This window comes from Arabidopsis thaliana, chromosome 4 (genome assembly GCF_000001735.4).
Source record: "Arabidopsis thaliana chromosome 4, partial sequence".
Taxonomy (NCBI): domain Eukaryota; kingdom Viridiplantae; phylum Streptophyta; class Magnoliopsida; order Brassicales; family Brassicaceae; genus Arabidopsis; species Arabidopsis thaliana.
Window position 1 is genome coordinate 15,277,658 of NC_003075.7, and position 18,668 is coordinate 15,296,325.

An 18,668-nucleotide genomic window follows, 5' to 3' on the forward strand; every position below is an offset into this window, starting at 1 on the left:
GTACCGTAAGTGTTGGGTGGACACCAGAAACTCTCTTCAACCTTATCCAATACTCATTACTAAAAAGGCAAAGTTATGAATTAAAATCAGTGGAACCAGATATGAATTGATTACTGATAATCTACACGGATTTAACATTATATTAGCTTTTTCTTTTTCTTACAACCGAATTTCACTTGTCGTAAAAGATTTAAACACGATTATTTTTTGAAGTGGGAACCAAAATCCAAAACTTAAACTAATAATTCTTATATTTATGGAAGAGCTGGGTAGTATTCTAATCATTTAGATCATCAAACAGTATTTAACCATAATTAACACAAATTACTAGTTTTGAAAAACAAAGGAACAGTTCAATCATTTAGATCTACTCACAGGTTAACAAACATAATTTTTAAAACATTTATTATGTTTGAAAGAAAAGAGTGGTAATATGTTGATGTTGATCAATATTCAATTAAAGAAGTAGAAAGAAACAAGGGAACATAACTTCAACAATTTAACGTAATATACCAGTTTCTTTGACGTTTAAGAATATCAAAGGCTGATGATGTTCTCGATCAAATTTCACGGTACATTATGCAAGAAAACAAATAAATAAAAAAGAAGTTTTGCTCTCAATTTCACTTCCAAGCTTTCCTTCCTCTGAACTGGCTTCCGCTGTGGCTATTCTTCATTTTCTTGACTCGCTTTGCTTTCCCAGCCTTTGATCTTACTGCAGCGAGAGGCATATTCTTCTTGTGTTCCTTCTGTCTATTGCTCGATCCTCCGGTCTGCGTGTTTTCATTTCACACAATTATTGGATCATCAAACAACACACAGCCTATATATGCTTGTAAATAACCATTTCTCGTAACAACGGAAACAAAAACGGATACCTTCTTCTGCTTGATGGCAGTCTTGGATTTGTATTTCCCTCGGTCCTCCCTACCCGCTTTAACTAACTCCAGCCTTTCTTCTTTTATTAGTTTCTGCCTTATGTGAGCCTGTGGAAAGAGTAAGATAATTCAGTTAACATCGCCAAAACATTTTGCGACTCAAATGGAGCTTCTCATACTAGTAACAGCTTACTTCAAGTTTGGCTGGATTGACCAGCTTCTTACTTAGCTTATCAGAATCCGGAACTTTCAATCCTTTTCGAGCCAATGCAAGTTTCGCATCCTTCTTTCCCTGCATGTGACACAAGACATCATCAACAAAGTTGGACTTCTTTACCAAACAGAGGAAAAGAGCTTCTCTCTTTCGCATATATGTATGTATACCTTAACTTCTTTGATTTTTCGGAAGTCCTCATTGGAAAGTATGCCATCTCTTTCTGCAAAAGATGTCTGTTCCCTCTCTGCCTCTGCGCATCTCTTTAGTGCTCGTAGGCTTGTATCAGCAGCGAGGAGACTCGCATCAAAATCTACTAACTTCCTTTTCTTCCCCTTTGCTTTCTCTCTGTTTCCACTACCCTCCACAGAAGCTTCTCCTTCATCTTCTTCGTTTTCCCAATCAGTCTCGGCTTCATCACTGTCATTCTTCTCTTCCTCTTCATCTCCACTAACCAAAGTATCATCTTCAGTGTTATTCATATCATCACCATCATTAGAATCTTCTTCAGCCTCGTCCTCAGTTATCAGCTCCTGTTCGATATCATCACTCCCAGGCAACGCCACTTCATCATCATCACTTTCTTGCAATAAATCAACATTGGGAACATTGCTGAAGACATTGACTTCTCCATACTTTTTAGGTCTGGCAATGGGACCTCCAGGACGGCCACGGTCTTTTTTCACTAGTAGCAAAGGGTTGATCTGAAATTACAATAATGTAATTACTGGTTAACCACATACACTGATTATTTTGTTCCAATTAACAAATCAAATACTTCTGCTACCTCTCTGAACAATGCTATGAGGGAAGCAGATGCTGCTGAGATGGCTTTTCTATGGGTACGGTACTTTTTATCCGTTTTATACTGAGCAAGATCATGCAGCAAGTCTTCTGTCATCAACTGAAGTATAGCAGACAAAAAAAAATATAGAAGAAGCAAAAAGACAACTCAGAAAAAAAAAAAAAAAAAAGGATTGGTGCTGTAAAACTACATTTATATGAGAATGTTAAACCAGAGTTAAGAACTAGTTACCTCGGGAATCCTAAGGAACATTTCTCGTACCACATTGAGTGCGACAGGAATAGCCTGGTTACATATATGAAAACAATGAATTAAAAAGGAAAAATATAAATGATAGAATAAGCTTTCTAGTTAAGTCCCTCCCTAGGTGTTTGAAATCACACCTCCGGACTTGAGCGATCGTGTAAAAACTTATTCACTATTTGCTTGAACAGTGGCTCCACGGCATCCGAAGGTACCTGCTCGATATAAAAATGATTGGAAGGATTGCAGGATGAGAAAAGGGATGATGCTTTAAAGTGTAAGATGTTTGTATACCCCATCATGGCAAGCCTGAACTGCTGCTGCAAGTATTTGTGTAATGTCCTTTACACCATCCTGCATTTAAGAGCATCCCTGTTTCAATAAATTTTCAGCAAAGAAATTGTAAAAAGGGCAGTTAGCAAATCTTACCTTAGCATACGCTTGAAGATAAGTATAAAATTTGAATAAAAGCAACTTGTGAAGACCAATTGTTCGTGCAATAACTTTTATAATCATCAACCTGGTCTGCAAAATTTATTGAATACATGGTTAGTTAGCTCATATGTTTCTATAGAATGGATGAAGCGAGTTAAAATACAATTACCTCGCGCCGTTCATAAGTTTCCCCAGTGCTCTTGTCATCAGTTTCCCCACTGCTCTTGTCATTAGTTTCCACAGTGCTCTCGTCAGGCTTAGGCCTAATAAGGGGAAGCAACCTCTCTGCAAAATTCTGTAAAAGAAGAAAAACATTCAAGTACATAGCCACATAGAAAAAGCTAGGAAATGACCACTACAAAAAAGCTAGGAAATGAACCTGTGCATCATTTAGATGATTAAGAGGTGAATAAGTTGAAGTAGTGTTCTCAGACGACGCACGCTGCTTTCGTTTAATACTTCGCATGGCGCGTTGCAGTTTTGCTTGCTTTTTCTTCTTGCTAGAAGATGTACCTTTGTTGTTGGCCTAAACATCGGAAACAGGACCTAGTATTATACTTAATTCATAATGATAAAAATGATAGTGACAACTATATGAAGGTGGAAAATTCTATTCACAACCAGTAGTAAGCGTCTTCGTCATAGTCTCTAACAAAATTCATGTATAAATATGTTGTTTACCTTGTAAACAGCCTCTCTGTTAAACACAACCTGAGATCACTATCATCCTCATCGTTAATGTTGTCGTAGTCAAGAAGAAACCGAAGGGAAGATATCCTGATCCTGAACATGTAAAAAAAAAGAGAAGTTAGTAATTCGACCAACCAAATCATATCGAAATCTTGCACAGTTAGGAAGATATACCTAGGTGAAGTATGAAAGCAGGCTTCACAAATGGCAATTGCTACTCTGTCATGTTTATCACCAAACCAGACTTTTTTCTTGTGAAGCTCACAAAGGGTAACAAGTGCTCTCTTAGCCTTGGTTTCATCTTCTTGCTACAACCGAAGTTAAAAATCATCTACTTGATTATACACTGATCAGTTACACAAAAAACCCATGAAAAGGGAAAAGAAAAAAGAAATACCTCCAACATAGAGAAAACAATCTTGTGAAGAGATTTGTGCCTTGGATCAGTGATACTCATTTTACGAATGGTTTGAACAATATGAGAGAAAGCAAGCTTTCGCAAGTTTTTATCACCAAGAGTTTGAATATCTAGAAACAGAGCTAACAAATCCTCGATGACAAGACTCTTTAACACACACCAAAGCAAACATATTAAAAAAACATTACTTTCGATTACGATCATCTTAGAATTCGTATCAATCACGTAATAAATAAAAAAACATACCTTTCGATTCATAAGAAGAATCAGAGATTGCGCAACTTGGTACCGAAGCCCCGACGGCATTGCCAGGCATGAGGTACGGAGTAAATCAGTCAATTGAGCTGGAAAAGCGGCGAGCTGGTTCGGATAAAACGGAGTGACATGAGCGAGAAACATGGCTCGGTCTCGGAGTTCCTTAGCAACGGAAGGGCCGGGGCCGACGGAGGAGAAAGTGAGAGCCGCCTGTTGCTGAAAGAGATCGACGGAGGCTCTGAACTGTTTGTAAATCAAATGGACCTCCGTTTCGTAACCCTCTGGTTCACGCTTGATTTGGCTCTGAAGGATAGGAAGGCTGAGCTTCTAGGAGATCCGGCTAGAAGCCTTCAAGGACTCCGGCGTAAGACCTAGAGATCCGGCCATAATCGGAGGTTTTTTCAGAGAGGGAAAGGAACCAACCAAACCCTTTAGGTTTTATACAAACACACAGACTTTTGATATATTTATAGGTTTAGTTCTTCACTGTACCAGTTCGGTTTAGGATTTGATTCTCTCGGTTTAGGATTTTATTTGAAACCATTACAAGGCCAAAGCCCATACGGCCAGAGGCCCAATACAAGGAAAAAACGCACCAATTGAATGAACAAATTTATTTGATTTTTGAATGAACAAATTAAATAATGGCTTCTCCTTAAAATTATCTAAGCTCGCTTGACCAATCATGGCTACCACCACCAATCTCAGCTTCGCTCCTCCCTCTTACTCCCGTTTTGCCGCTACAAAATCCCAAATCAGAAACCCTCTGTTTACGTCCCCCCTGCCACTCCCATCTTCTTTCTTCCTGGTTAGAAATGAAGCATCTTTATCTTCGTCAATCACGCCAGTCCAAGCTTTTACAGAAGAAGCCGTCGATACTTCGGATTTAGCTTCTTCTTCTTCAAAGCTTGTACTTGTCGTTGGCGGCACTGGTGGTGTAGGTACTTAAATGTTCAATTTTGAAATTAGGACTATGAATTTCTCACTATTGGGTCTGCTGAATGATGGTTGTTTTAAAGTCTTATCCTTTTTGGTATCAGGTCAACTTGTGGTAGCTTCATTGCTCAAGAGGAATATAAGATCAAGGTTATTACTGCGTGATCTTGACAAAGCTACCAAGTTATTTGGCAAACAAGATGAATATTCCTTGCAGGTTCGGACTTAATCTCACTATTTCGGATACACTACTTGTTCTTTTTATACGATAAGTTTAAACCATGTTGTTATAGGTAGTTAAAGGGGATACTAGGAATGCAGAGGATCTTGATCCATCCATGTTTGAGGTTCGTCTTCTTGCTCCTGTTTTGTTTGGCACGAGTTTCACTTGTTCTTCATTTGATTTTTAACTGATTTGCCTAGGGTGTCACACATGTGATTTGTACCACTGGAACTACAGCTTTTCCTTCTAAGAGGTGGAATGAAGAAAACACTCCTGAGAAAGTAGGTGAGAACACATTTCTTTCCAATTAAGAACGTTAGATGTCTTGTTTTGTTATCAGTTCTTTCTTACATGTCATGATCGATTTTCCTTTTTGGGACTATGTGTTTTTTTTTGTGTTCAAAAAGATTGGGAAGGTGTGAAGAATCTCATTTCAGCATTGCCATCATCGGTGAAGAGAGTTGTTTTGGTTTCATCAGTAGGTGTGACCAAGTCTAATGAGCTACCCTGGAGGTGAGACTAGAGTATCTCCGCTAATTTACTTTAGTCTGATTGTCTCTACGTGTAGTTTATTTGCTGAATGTATGTTTTGTTTGACAGCATCATGAACCTTTTTGGAGTTCTTAAGTACAAGAAGATGGGGGAAGATTTTCTTCGTGACTCTGGTCTTCCATTCACCATTATCAGGTTTCGAACAAAAGAGTTACCCACTTTTTTTGCTCTTAATACTCCAAAACGCAGGCAACATATGGTTTACTGATTTACTGTAATGTGATGTTTTCTTACCAGACCTGGTAGATTGACTGATGGACCATACACATCTTATGATCTGAATACTTTGCTCAAAGCTACAGCTGGTGAAAGGCGTGCAGTTGTTATTGGTCAAGGTAAATTTGAGATTCTTTGATGGTCTTGCAGCACTAAGATTTTTGAGATTACTTTATTTACATAATGGCTCCTTTTAACAGGGGACAACCTTGTTGGAGAGGTAAGTAGACTTGTAGTGGCTGAAGCTTGTATACAGGCACTTGATATTGAATTCACACAAGGCAAAGCTTACGAGATCAATTCAGTAAAGGTACCACAAACAGTTTCCTTGAAATTTGAACAAAGTGGAAATGTAGTCTGATCAAGAAACAATGTCTTAAGGGGTGTCCTGGAGATTCAAAGCTTTAGTTGATCATTGAAAATGTTTCAAAGATTTGGTTGCCATTTTTTTATATGTTTGAGAAATGTGGTTTCAGGGGGATGGTCCAGGAAGTGATCCACAGCAATGGCGAGAGTTGTTTAAAGCTGCAGAATCCAAATGACAAAAGAGGACTTTTGAGAGATGTGTACAGAATTGTTAGCGAGACATTACATATATGGTCGATTGTGTATACATGTGCTTTCTTTTGGTCTTTGACTTCATCATTACTGTAATTACTTTATCTATAACTAGAAGTTCTTTCTTGCAAATCAACTTCATAGCAAGTGCTAAGAAGTCCAAAAGAGTAAGTAGGTTGCAGATTGGATTCTTCCTAGCCACTTATCCGAAATTCAGATTCCTGTTAGATTTTCGACTTCTCTTGAGTTGTAAACCAAATAGCGACTTGAGCAATAAACAATAAAGAAAGAACAGAGAAAATGGTTTTGCTGAATTTTCCTTTATTGTCTTAAAATTAATAAAAGTTACAAATGTAGCACAACACTAAGAACAAGAAGATTTATAGGGACAATTTTTCTTTCGATATTATAGGAATCCCACATTTTATAATCCTGTTCTTCAGATTAATACATTAAATAGAATAATCTAAACCCGCTTGGTCCCTAACATGAAGTCTTATGAAACTAATGAGCTAAAGGGACTTGACCAATGACTAAAAGCTATACCTGATTGACAGTATTTATATACGTGTAACAATACCTCTGCTTCCAGGAGATGGAGATCATACCAATGTGGACACATTTTAATACAACATTCGAGAACAGAACATGGCTTCAATCAGACAACTGCAGAAGTAGTACGCCTAAGGTCAACATCATTCTTGAATTTCTCACTTGGCGGTGTTCCTTTGAAGCTTCCATATCTCATGGGCTTAGGCATGTAAAGAGAACTGAGTATCTTCTCCAAAGCTACCACAGTGTATCTCACATACTTGCTTGAACTCGCGTCTTTCTCAACCAATGGCCCATAGTTTTGCATATAGCTTCTGTAAACCGGCACAATAGCCTGAACTATCTGCTGGCAAACTCTATCCCTTAAATCTTTCTCTGGTAAGACCCATGATGCTTGCTTCTTATACATCTCATCAAACGCATCATTGAATGCTTTCAATCTCTTCTTGACAAGATCACGAGCTGTGGCATGTCCACCCGAGAAAAGTATCAGCCCTTCTCGGCTCAAGTGGCTTGGAAGCTTACCCCAACTGTCTCTAAGGAAGACAGTGGCGTAATACTCTTTGTACTGATCATGTTCTTTCAGCCACGAATCTCCTAAATGATCCCCAATATTTGTACCCTTTAAGTTCTTGTATAAATGCCAGTGATTATTCATACCGAAGAAATGCGCAAGCGTTTGATCCGGATACGCTTTCATCCATACATCCAGATTCTGCTCAATGGCTTTGATTATTCTTAAAACCTCAACCATAAGCTGATTATCTTGGAACCTTTCTGATCTCCAGCTCTTATGTATGAGCAGAACCTGAGTTAGTGTTGACTTGTACTTATCTCCAATAAGTTTATTGCAGTAATCAGTTACAAAACTGACTAATCTAGGAACACCACCATCGCTAGGAGGCGGGGTTTGTTTCTGAATCTCTACCTGAACCAGAAGCTCCCAGAAGATTTCCGCTGCACCATCGATTATCCTTTTGATGAGATCCCTTGTGAAGTTTTGGATCTCAATACAGGCTGCTCCACCAAAGAGGCGGTTGAAATCTGCTCTCAGTTTGTTCAACGACGTAAAGATATCTAACAGCTTCAGAAGCTTGATTGGATCTTTCTTGCTATCAGTCACAGTTTTCCCAAACTGAAGGAACGCGAGCATACCGGCCTGAGCAGCAATCTTTGAAAAGCAATCCATCCAAACATTCAAACCAAGTCTCTCAAAGACATCGTTGCAAAGCTTGAACTCTGCTTCGAACAGATGCTTAACCGCAAACTCTAAATGATTACCCCACTGAGCTATATACCCTTCTATGCTCTGCACATCGTTGAACTCAGAAACCGAGATATCTAGATAATCTAAGTCAAGTGCTTGAAGACTAGCTCTAACATTCAAGCTCCTCACTTCAACGTATATTGAAATGCACTTGTCGAGTCTGTTATTAGCTCTGAGTCTCCCAAGAATGGCTTGCAGTTTATGAATTACAGTAACAGGCAACTGAGACGGTGCAATGCAAGCCTGATCACCGAGTGATGATGGAGACGCCATTGGAAGTGGTACACTGTTATCCTTCAAGAGCCTCCTGAACTCGTTTTCCAGCTTATCTAAAGCAGCATTCCTAAGCCCGCCATCAAGACGCAATTGAGATCTCTCTTTCTCTTCTCCTCCTCCACGGTCATTATGAAATTCACTAAGCCCTCTCAAAGATTTCTTTAAATTCGAAAGATACTTCTCATCAGCGACATGGTGATCATCAAGATACTCAACTATATCTTCCAACCACTGGATAGCTAAACCACAATTCTCCCCTAGAAACTTCAAAGCTTCCTCTAACCGCTTCAACACCGATAAATAACTCGAAAGATCGTTCTTGGGATCTGATAACAAAGACTTCTCAAGTCCATGAACAGCATCGAACACCTTAAGCACAGCAGCTGCAGGACCAACAGCTCGGTTAATGTTACCACCAACATCCTTGAGAGCTTCTCCATCAGCTCGTATCGGCCTAACCGCAGCTTCAAGCAACGGCAATCTCTGCTCAATCTCATCAAACCTAGGACCAGTTTTACCCAAAGCTAACCCAATGGCTTTTGATTTCTCAAGACTCAATTTTAAAGACTTTCTAGCAGCTATCAAGCTCTGAATCCCACGATCCACCCCAGTAGACTCCGCCATCATTAAATTCAATCAAAATAAAACCCTAGAAAACCCAGAAAAATCTCACTCCAAGGAAAGCAAGTAATCTTCCAAACTTTATTCCTAATAAAAATGATGACTTTGGAGATTAATCGATTCAGAATCAGATGCAAAACATCAAACACTTTCCTCTCTCTTTTTTTTTCGTCTCTTTTATTACCCTTCCAACTTTCAATAAATCAAACCAAACCCAGAAATCTAGTTAGCAATTACACAAACAGAAACAAACAAACCCAGACACAGAAATTTTCACAGCTACCAAACAACCACCGAAAAAATTGCAAGAACCGAAACCAGAGAATTCCCAGAAAGGGAGTAACTTTTTAACTAAGACACTCAAACGAAAGAAATCGAGTATAGATAAGGTCTTCTACTTTAAAGGGTCGCCGGCGAAAAGTTTATCCGACGGCGAGAGTTTAGCGGAAGAATCAAAACGGTGTGATAGTTTCTCTAGAGAGAGAGAGACCCAGTAAACAAAAGAATGATATATCGGAAAGAGAAACTTTTTTGTTTTTCGACAGTTTTTTTTTTTCTCGCGATGCCCGACGGAAACTGACAAAGTGCATGACAGTGAAGCACAAGGTTTCACAGCATCACTTGCGACTTCGGTTATAAAAAAAAAATCTTGCTAATATAGAGTACAGATATTAATCAAATGTTAATTACACAACTTTTAATCACTAAAATTTTGCTTTTTCTGTCAACAAAATTAATTATGTTTTATTTGTGTTAAACTTTAAGAATTTTTTTTAGAAAAATGTGTTCAGGTTCCGAATCTTTTCTTCTTCCTTTTTCTTTAGCTAAGATTCTTTTAATTAGTTTCACATATAGACTAGTGAATTGTGATCATCTAATATTAATGGTAGTTTACCAATTTTACCATATTCAACTTTGTGGTAACGTATGAGTTAGGCCTGAATTAAATCACTTGGACTTCAGAACATCAATGACATATTTAAAATTTTATTTGCAAAAATCGCAATAACTTCTAACATTTATCACAGAAGTTCCAACATTTTCTGTATTCCATGAGGAAGAGGAAGTGAATATATAATTTGTGTGTGAATATGGATGATCGGTATACTTGATAATATAATAGTATAGTTAGTAAGCTAATTTTGTTTTTATCCTAAAATAATGTGATTGGCCCCCAGCTCTAAGACTTCAGATTAAAAATTAGGAAAAACACACATAATTTTACATACAACTTTGTTTTAGATATTGACAAAGATATTATATTAGTTGACTCATTTGTTATGAATGACTAAAAAAATTTGTTGAGTCATCTGTTATGTATGACTTCGCTTGGAATTCAATTATGATATCTTGCTACATGAGTAATATATAAAAGGGATGAATATTTTTCACCTCTTTAATTTGTTTGGCGGAAATAACGAAAGTGGTGATCTCTATTGATTTACGCGAGGGTTAATTATAAAATGAACCTAAATCTAAATGAGTTACGTTTGTTTTGTCTATTGCCTACATTTCGTGGCAAATGGTAAATTTAGGGATGATCGGCGAACAAAATTGCTAGAAAACATGTTAACGATACTATAGAAATAGAGGTCCATGTGCATATTCTAACGTATAACTTACAACCAATTTGTAGATGAAATCAATTGACATGTAATAGTAGACTGATCAATGCCAACTGAATAGTACGAGGTGGAAGCACAAAGCTCACTATATACGAGACTCATCGCTTCAATTCGTTGTCGATCTTCGAATTTTTGATCAACTTCATCCTCTAAGCCGTAATGAGCTTCTCTCCACGCAGGTTCGGTCCAACGTTTGTGGATGCAGGATGCTCTATCCAATCCAAAGTAAAACACATTAGTTATAAGTTGTGTTATTTCGTTAATAAGAACAAATTCTTAAGATTGCTTTGTTTTTTTTGCTTCCAAATTTTGACCATAAATATGAGGTCCGCGTCCAAGTCTTCTTCCTCTTGCCTATGCTTTGAACATGACTTGTCTCCGTACTTTCAGCAGCTTGTAGTTGTCTACATACACGTGTAGAGAAATGGGTCGTCGAACTCCTCGTCGTATGGAGCTGATGCCGGTACGAAGACGTATGCCATGTATGGGCTGACTTTTAATTTGTCGCTTCTCTTCAACGTATGGCTAAGAGCAGTGTTATTGTAAGGAAGAAGGATACATCTTAAGCCTTGGCCATTTTTAAAAAAGTGCTGTGTATGTGTTTGGTGATGTATTTTTGTGATACGTGTGTGTTTATACTTTATAGACTGAAAAAAAATCTTGGATTGTTTTTTCACATTTATACTCTTGCATGAATGCAGCTGAAATGACGTTGCGTTTTCTTACTAAGAAACGTTATAGTGTTTGTGACCAATGCAATATTTGTTCCGATCCTCTCACATAAAAAGGAGTAGATACAAACGAATTCCACGAACCAATATGTGTCTGAGAATTTCAAGTGAGGAGTTTTGTACCAGATGATTTAAGTGTGGTCGTCTTTGTATACTATTTTTTGGTTGGTGGGACAAGTAGTAATGGTCTTCAAATCTTCCTTCCTAACTAGAAACTGAAACTTTGTCCCTCTAAAAATATACGAGTGTTTCGTAACTTCCGTTCCCTTTTAACATAGCAAGTACTTGTACATCTCTAATTTTGTATACATCGTGCCAAACTGTTTGTCTTACTACCAATCGATATCGAAATATAAACATAGGAAATGGTCAAACACTTGGTATTTCATTTTAAAACATAGGTCGGCAATAACAAATGACAACTTTGACACAAGATATAGATAATAAATGTCAATGTACTATTCAGACGGCATAAATAAATTCAGTTGACCCTTAACTTGTCTTTCGGATTTCACATTTATATAGACAAACTCAAATGCATTATTCGACACCAAAACCCAACCAACTCATTAAGTACTCATTGACTTTTAATCATTCATCAATTTAGTCAACTTTACTTTCGCGAGCAATCCAACGGCCACCAAGTCATTTATATTAATTAAGGAAAAAAACAATGAATAATGAAAAGTAAATGACGAACATAAGTCTATATCATTTGGTGCGCAATTAATTTCATAACCTCTACGGTTCTACCTAATACCCATATCTACTAATCATCAACAACAATAGTATAAAACATTGCACCACCACTAATTTTTCTCTATTTAAATTGATTTCTTAATAAAAAAATTTACAAATTTCAATCCATCTAAAGTACTCAAAAAATCAAAAAACAAATAGTACAAAAAAAAGTCAAGCCGAGGCAAACACTAAATCATTAATGCCTGAAGAAGAAATATTCTCCTGCATCGCGGATTGGTTATGACGGTGCTCTCCTTCGTATGTCACAATAAGCATCGCTGGATCATCTAATGCTCGTTCCACGTGTTTCCTCGCTGGACATCCTCTGAATGTACTGCACTTGTAGTAACCACTGGATCGCAAAAAACAAATAAACACCGTTAGATCGCGATTAAATTAAATACCAACGGTGGATATTAGACGGGTGTAGGATATTTACCGTGGGTGTGGTGAGCCCTTGATCGGTTTTTGTCCGTACTTCCTCCACGAATATTCGTCCGGTGGAATATCGGCGATCTTTGCACTTATCGCCGGTACTCTCACGGTTCTCTTCATCCGATTTTTCCTGCTTCATTAAAAATCAAATAGAAAATATTAATTAACGGAAAAAACATTGGGTTCCAAAAGTCAACGGTCAAAACTTGAGTTATTCATTGAGCTCAACCGGTTCTAGTCATTGTCGGCGCGCAATACCAAAACATGCCCGACATTTAAAGCAACTAGACCGATAACCGGGACAGTATTACTAAACCGGGTTCACCTAATTGAATTATTAGACTATTTTTTAATTATTGATATAGCGAGGGTAATAGTCAACTATGGGTTGAAACTTTTGAAATTAAATAACTGAAGTCACTGAGTAGTTGTTAGAGCGACAGGTGGGTGACGTAACAATACCTTTTCTTGCAATGGCACTTTCCGTAGGCGGAGCCGGAGACTTTTCCGGAGAAACTCTCTGAGTGCTCATGCTCGAGACATCTCTTTCTGTAAGGATGACCAGCCAACGGTGGTTTTCCGGAAGAGTTAACAGGCTGCAACGGAGCAGAAGCAAGGAAGATTTTTCCATTGGAGACGCTGCCGTCTCCGGTTATCGCCGACGACATGAATGAGGAGTTTAAAGAAACACTGAAGTTTTCTTTGGAGAATTCCAGCTCGGCGCTCTTAGCTTTGGTGCCGAAGATGCTTGGTTTAGAGAAATCGAGTGTTACACTAGACGGTGGAGGAACGATTTGAGGGTGATTCGTAGTTGTTCTCACTATCGGAGCCTCAGGTTGAGTATTTTTAACGATCTGACTCTGTAGTTTCTGAGATGCGGCAGAGGAAGTGGAGTGAACCGGTCCGCGTCTGAACCGAGCGTGACCAGTACGGTTAAGGAGAGAAATGACGGTTTTGAATTTAGAAACGGTGAAGTCAGTGATCTCGGAGCAGTCAACGTTGTGTTGTTGTTCGGGACGGTTAGAGAGGACACGGATCAGATGTTCCATACTTTGTAAACCTTGCGATGCAGCTTCCTGAATAGCCGTTTGATCATCTATCTTAGGGAAACGCATTAGATCGACGGCCATGATGATTTCTTGGTCTGAGGATTTTGGAGAGGAACGTTGAAGAAGAAGAAGACGAAGACGAGAGAGAGAAATGGTTGTGATGGAGAAGAGAGAAGAAGAAGGATGCGTGATATATGGGGAAAAGAGGAGGTGACCGGGTCAGATTTTTGGTGATTTTTTAGTCAAACCGGGAAGGAGGTTTTGATCCAACGGCTGTGATTGAGTTGAGGATTTCCACGGAATAAAGCAATCAACAGTTTGGTCTCCTCAAAGTTCGAGGTTACTGGGACCCACCCCTGGCATCCGAATTTTATCGTTACTTCAAATTCAAGATATTTTTCAACCCAAAAAGATAATGGATGGACAGAATTTTCTCTAAATAACAACACTCTTAACAAAAATCATTCAACTTAGCTTAAGCAAAAGGTGTAGAAAGAAGTTTGCATGACCAAAGTAAGTAAAAATAATGTCAATGATTCATTCACACACAATGGAGAAAGAGGGCCAGCTGGAATTTGGTTGAGGCAAGAGAAGGAAGAGTTGTCAACGAGAGACAGAGATGATTGATTAATCCCAAAATAATAATAATGGATACATTTGACTTTTATAAAGCTTTAATTATATATTATGTTTGTCCCAATTTGAATCTTCTGTATTCTTTCAAATTCTACGGACTTTAATATTTGTCAACTAGATTTACGATTAACTAATTCAAGACTAAGTTAAGGGGTTTCCATAACCAATAAATATTTGGCGCCGGACTTTTACTTCTTTTTTGTCTTTTTCTATTGATAAAATTTGACTGTTTACTTATTTACAACAAGAAGTTTTCATTTTAGAAACAGTCTTCACTTGGAAACTTTATTAACCTCAAATTCACCTAAGTATTCTACACATATTGTGAAAACAACAAATAATAATAGTCATTATAATTAAAATAGCAGTAATGGTTTGACTAATGATTTTAAAAGTCCACTAGAACAGCGATTCATCAATACGACAAAGGAAGGTGAAAAGCTGACTATTTAAAATGTTAAAGTAGTAGTGCTACTAAATTATTGTAAGAAAATAAAAAATAACGAATTTACGATTATTTCTTTGAACATAAAGCTATTTGACGACCTCGGTAACCGGGTGGTCCCATTAACTCTTATATGAACCACTGGATTTTCGAAAGGTCAATCCAACGGTGGATCTGTGGATACAAGTGTTGACTATGTTTTTATGATTTTATGAGCCTATTAAAATCTCCAGCCAGCTATTAAGTTCTTGTCACGTGTCGACTTTTGTTATCATGTTCCACTATTGAAATTGTTTCAAAAATGAATGGAACAGAAATTAGGCAAGGCATAAAATTGAGAAAAAGGGAAAAAAAATTTATTTAGTGTTTTGATGAATTATTTTTGTTTGTAGAATTTTTATTAACGAATGATTGAAAAATAAAAAATATCGGAAATTGTATATAGTGACATAAAATGTACTCGTATGTATCAACATTATCTTGGATACTAGTCCATTGGTTACAAAAATAAAATCTTCCAACTTGGATTTTAATCGTATTCAGTAATTGTGATTATCTTAGCTGGCAATAATTATATTGTCTCTCTATGTTTTGGAAATTAATCTGGACTTCAGCTTAAAATTCTTAAATTATTAACAAAATAAAAAATGAAAATAGAACGTGTTGAGTGTTCATGTAACGTGTTTTATGGCTATATATGGGTGGGGAAGAAACCATGGATTGTTGTTATTTAAAACAGTTTCTTATGTCAACGATTAAATTATAACATGGGGTAGTTGACCCGATCGACCGAGTTGTATTATTATTGTCGTGCACGTCTATATTATCTACATAGTTACAAAATCTCAATGATCATCCTTTTTTCTATGTCTCAATCACTCATTGTGTTATAATATTTCTGAGCATCTCTTTTTCTTCCCGATCAATATTTGTTTGGTTAACATTAGAATAAGATAACAAATATATATTTGTAAGAGAAAAAACTAACATGTCAATGCGGTTTTGGAACTAGTCTTTCACTAATTTTAAAAGTAAACTTGTTTTTGTTCTATACATGCGGGGTAAAATCGTTCCCCGTATTAAAACTACAATGAAACATAAAACAAGATAAAAAAAAGTAAGATGATTTTTAGAAAACTAAAAATAAAATAATAAAATTATGCTCGTTTTTCTCTGGTTGTATTTCGTTCCAATAATTTATATTATTATTTTCTATCAAGCAGGTGCAAGAAACGTGTTCGTTAAATTGCATGTTGATATAAAAAAAAAATTAAAAAAAAATTGCATGTTAATTCTATCTCTACGACTCTGCAACGTTACGTACTATTTATTTTGTCGTATTAATAATTGAGTATATTTTGTACTTCATGACAAGAAGTTACATAACAATTTAACGGATAAAAAATATTAATTCAAATAATCTTGACATAACAATTATGTTATTTTTTTTTAACAACAACTCAAACAAGTTCTTTAAACAACAAATGTTCTGATCACAAATCTCTTTTTTTTTTTTTTTTGTCAAGGATGATTATAAATCTTAAAATTAGAAATAACTACAGAGTTTATATACAGAGAAATATGGGATGATAAAAAAGACTAATATTTGTAGTCCTATTAGTTTTGTTTCATAAGTCTTAATCTCACTTCAGTTACAGTTAATACATGCATGATCAATTCTACTATATATGCATATATAATGCATGCATGTTGTAGAGTTGAGGGTTATGACACAATGCTATGCCTATTTTACTTGTACTAATTAAATAAACATTGAAAGAAAGCTGTAAGGAAGAATATGTAGATAAAAGACAAAAAGTAAAATGAGAGTGGAATCCAATGTGGACTTCAACTAGATGTCATATTTTGTATTTTTCTAATATCAATGTTTAACGCATATTTGGATGTAACGTTGGGTGTCGAATAATTTTGCTTTATATTCTTCACTTTAACGTCTAAACATGAACCAAGCACATGGTGGTCTTGGAAGATGAACTATAAATATCAAGAAAATGATGTATAATGGGTGATCCAAACCAAAGCACATATAATCTCTAGAGTTAAAGTGGGTCGAATAATCTCTAGAGTTTGTGGAACGCATAGTATCTTTGCCATTTAACGTACGTACGTATCTAGAACCAATAATGATAAAAACTGTAGTGGATTAATTACTCGAAACTCAAAAGTCTTATTCCCAACATCAAGATAAGTGGTAAATTTTAATACTGGAATAAACCATTATCCCACGAAAGAGAATATTATAAAGTTTATATATTGGTTGACTTTGTGTTAAATAATGATGGGATTATATTAAGAAAAACTTGTTAAATGAATATCAGAATCAATAATCGTATCAATTAGACAACTTGATTAAGATTTGATTCTGGTCAGTAAAATATATGAAACATGCTCCATATGCTATCATATCTTCAATAAAATAAACGAATTGAAGACGAGTATATCGCTATCATGGCAGGTTCCAATTAGTTATCTCCATCCTCTTTTTTGTTTCCACAAAGGAGCCACTTTGTGTTCTTTATTTTTGAAAATGTTTGATTGGTTAATTAACCAAGTGAAGTTGTAATACTATTATGCAAGAATTAATTGCAGCACTCTATGGGTTTCGTAATTTGGTTAATAGTTTAATGGGCCTCGTACAAGTCAGCCCATTGGATATATTTCAGATTAATCGGGTCGGGTCACAAATGATTATCCTTGTTGCCTTGCCTTTGCCAATCGTTTGTTTCCAAAATAAAAATCATGGCGAGACTTTTCGTCTCTATCCCTATGCAACCCACACAAATAAGCTTCCCTGCGTCTTCTTCTCAGCCACTATTATCTCCGCCGGCGAACAATTTCACCGATGGTGGAGCTGGGGGATTATGTCTTACACGGAGAATCAGAGACAGTTCCGTGGTGACGCGAGCAGGGCCTAGTACGAGCAGCTACTTGCTCGCGTTCGCCATTCCTGCTACTCTTATCGCCGCCACTGTCTTCACTTCAATCAAAATCGCTGACAAACTCGACGAAGATTTCCTTGAGGATGTAAGATCCTTCAATCTTCGTCATATCTAATTCAGATTCGATTTTTGTCTAGCTCTCTAGTGTTTTACCTTGCTTTAGGTCTAGTTTGTCTCAGTCTTAGTTTAGGTAATCGTGGTTAAGCAAATTTTATTTGGGGGAAACAATTAAGCAAATGACTAACTTTTGAATTTTGGGTTGAATTGGTTCAAGTTGTTGAATTAACGGCATCGTTAGAAAGTAAGAGATAATCACATCCTCTAAGAGCGCATTGCAATCTAATAGAATTGAATCTATCTCTTTCTGGAAGGAGCTCATTCTTATATCCTTGAGGTGGAATGGATAGAAACAGTGTTATTGTATCATCTATAAGGTCTGTAAAACTAACTGCTTTGTACTATTATTTTTCTGCTTCTGTAGATTGCGTTGAACCAAGCGATAAAAGCAGCAGAAAAGGGAGAGAATGGAGAAGGTGATATCTCACTGGACGATGTGATTCAAGAACCTGTGCTTCAACGAACACGTAACCGGCCTAAACGTGAAGTTTAAAAACGCACACACAGCTTCTTCATGATGGGAATAGACGTTGTAACTGTAATACATGTTGTGTTTTGTATAAGAAAATTTAAGCGTGTAGCCTTTCCTAGTCCCGTTTATAGTTGTAGTTACTGGTTTTACATTACCGTTTGATCATTTTGTAAAGAAAAAACGGATGATGAATCAAAAACCTCATTACAGTTACCATTTTAAGTTGAGAGCAGATTATTTTATTGTGGCCGAGCTTTCTTCTGCTGTAAATTTGTAATTTTGGAAGAAATAGAAGGACATCTTTTGTATGCTTCCATT

At 36.7% G+C, this 18,668-nt stretch overlaps 5 protein-coding genes and 1 long non-coding RNA gene across 10 annotated transcripts; 3 read left to right on the plus strand and 3 right to left on the minus strand.

The window, feature by feature from the left end:
• Positions 1 to 434: 434 nt before the first annotated feature.
• On the minus strand, positions 435 to 4,357 carry AT4G31520 (SDA1 family protein; the record flags this gene model as incomplete). 2 transcript variants are annotated; one of them, NM_119301.2, is made up of 15 exons in its annotated part: positions 435 to 773; positions 879 to 986; positions 1,072 to 1,170; positions 1,263 to 1,796; positions 1,880 to 1,996; positions 2,129 to 2,182; positions 2,281 to 2,355; positions 2,435 to 2,494; positions 2,570 to 2,665; positions 2,745 to 2,870; positions 2,955 to 3,075; positions 3,257 to 3,358; positions 3,440 to 3,573; positions 3,663 to 3,830; positions 3,930 to 4,357. In NM_119301.2, 15 exons carry the CDS (start codon positions 4,080 to 4,082, stop codon positions 624 to 626), a joined length of 2,097 nt encoding a protein of 698 aa, NP_194880.1. In that variant the 3' UTR covers positions 435 to 623. The 2 variants fall into 2 exon arrangements, with proteins under 2 accessions (NP_194880.1, NP_001328456.1); NM_001342091.1 differs by having other exon boundaries at positions 879 to 1,170; positions 3,930 to 4,082.
• Positions 4,358 to 4,572: 215 nt separating this feature from the next.
• On the plus strand, positions 4,573 to 9,733 carry AT4G31530 (NAD(P)-binding Rossmann-fold superfamily protein). 2 transcript variants are annotated; one of them, NM_119302.5, is made up of 9 exons: positions 4,573 to 4,879; positions 4,979 to 5,091; positions 5,168 to 5,221; positions 5,298 to 5,382; positions 5,505 to 5,610; positions 5,698 to 5,784; positions 5,887 to 5,984; positions 6,066 to 6,175; positions 6,342 to 9,733. In NM_119302.5, the coding sequence occupies exons 1-9, from the start codon at positions 4,624 to 4,626 to the stop codon at positions 6,405 to 6,407; spliced, it is 975 nt and encodes a 324-aa protein (NP_194881.2). In that variant the 5' UTR covers positions 4,573 to 4,623; the 3' UTR covers positions 6,408 to 9,733. The 2 variants fall into 2 exon arrangements, with proteins under 2 accessions (NP_194881.2, NP_001190881.1); NM_001203952.1 differs by having other exon boundaries at positions 6,066 to 6,217; positions 6,342 to 6,559.
• EXO70G1 (exocyst subunit exo70 family protein G1) lies at positions 6,728 to 9,807 on the minus strand. The gene has a single exon (NM_119303.3). The coding sequence runs from the start codon at positions 9,143 to 9,145 to the stop codon at positions 7,082 to 7,084; it is 2,064 nt and encodes a 687-aa protein (NP_194882.2). The 5' UTR covers positions 9,146 to 9,807; the 3' UTR covers positions 6,728 to 7,081.
• A 906-nt stretch (positions 9,808 to 10,713) lies between these two features.
• On the plus strand, positions 10,714 to 10,958 carry AT4G08515. The gene has a single exon (NR_142212.1). It is a non-coding gene; the product is annotated as an other RNA (long non-coding RNA).
• A 1,172-nt stretch (positions 10,959 to 12,130) lies between these two features.
• Positions 12,131 to 14,277, minus strand: WRKY11 (WRKY DNA-binding protein 11). 3 transcript variants are annotated; one of them, NM_119304.4, is made up of 3 exons: positions 13,134 to 14,277; positions 12,676 to 12,801; positions 12,131 to 12,588 (listed from the first exon to the last, which is right to left on the minus strand). In NM_119304.4, exons 1-3 carry the CDS (start codon positions 13,799 to 13,801, stop codon positions 12,408 to 12,410), a joined length of 975 nt encoding a protein of 324 aa, NP_567878.2. In that variant the 5' UTR covers positions 13,802 to 14,277; the 3' UTR covers positions 12,131 to 12,407. The 3 variants fall into 3 exon arrangements, with proteins under 3 accessions (NP_567878.2, NP_001329649.1, NP_849559.1); NM_179228.2 differs by having other exon boundaries at positions 12,290 to 12,588; positions 12,676 to 12,804; positions 13,134 to 13,882; NM_001342092.1 differs by having other exon boundaries at positions 12,132 to 12,801; positions 13,134 to 13,910.
• Positions 14,278 to 17,480: 3,203 nt separating this feature from the next.
• On the plus strand, positions 17,481 to 18,653 carry HCF153 (high chlorophyll fluorescence 153). Its single transcript, NM_119305.4, has 2 exons — positions 17,481 to 17,846; positions 18,243 to 18,653. Exons 1-2 carry the CDS (start codon positions 17,562 to 17,564, stop codon positions 18,369 to 18,371), a joined length of 414 nt encoding a protein of 137 aa, NP_194884.1. The 5' UTR covers positions 17,481 to 17,561; the 3' UTR covers positions 18,372 to 18,653.
• Positions 18,654 to 18,668: the final 15 nt, after the last annotated feature.

Coding starts and splice junctions, on each gene's coding strand:
- AT4G31530 (NM_001203952.1), top strand. CDS start 4,624: ATGGCTACCACCACCAATCTCAGCTTCGCTCCTCCCTCTTACTCCCGT. Junction 4,880..4,978: donor TGGCGGCACTGGTGGTGTAG/GTACTTAAATGT, acceptor TTTTGGTATCAG/GTCAACTTGTGGTAGCTTCA. Junction 5,222..5,297: donor TTGATCCATCCATGTTTGAG/GTTCGTCTTCTT, acceptor TGATTTGCCTAG/GGTGTCACACATGTGATTTG.
- EXO70G1 (NM_119303.3), bottom strand. CDS start 9,145: ATGATGGCGGAGTCTACTGGGGTGGATCGTGGGATTCAGAGCTTGATA.
- WRKY11 (NM_179228.2), bottom strand. CDS start 13,801: ATGGCCGTCGATCTAATGCGTTTCCCTAAGATAGATGATCAAACGGCT. Junction 12,805..13,133: donor AAGTGCCATTGCAAGAAAAG/GTATTGTTACGT, acceptor TTTTTAATGAAG/CAGGAAAAATCGGATGAAGA. Junction 12,589..12,675: donor AAGGGCTCACCACACCCACG/GTAAATATCCTA, acceptor TTTGCGATCCAG/TGGTTACTACAAGTGCAGTA.
- HCF153 (NM_119305.4), top strand. CDS start 17,562: ATGGCGAGACTTTTCGTCTCTATCCCTATGCAACCCACACAAATAAGC. Junction 17,847..18,242: donor ACGAAGATTTCCTTGAGGAT/GTAAGATCCTTC, acceptor CTGCTTCTGTAG/ATTGCGTTGAACCAAGCGAT.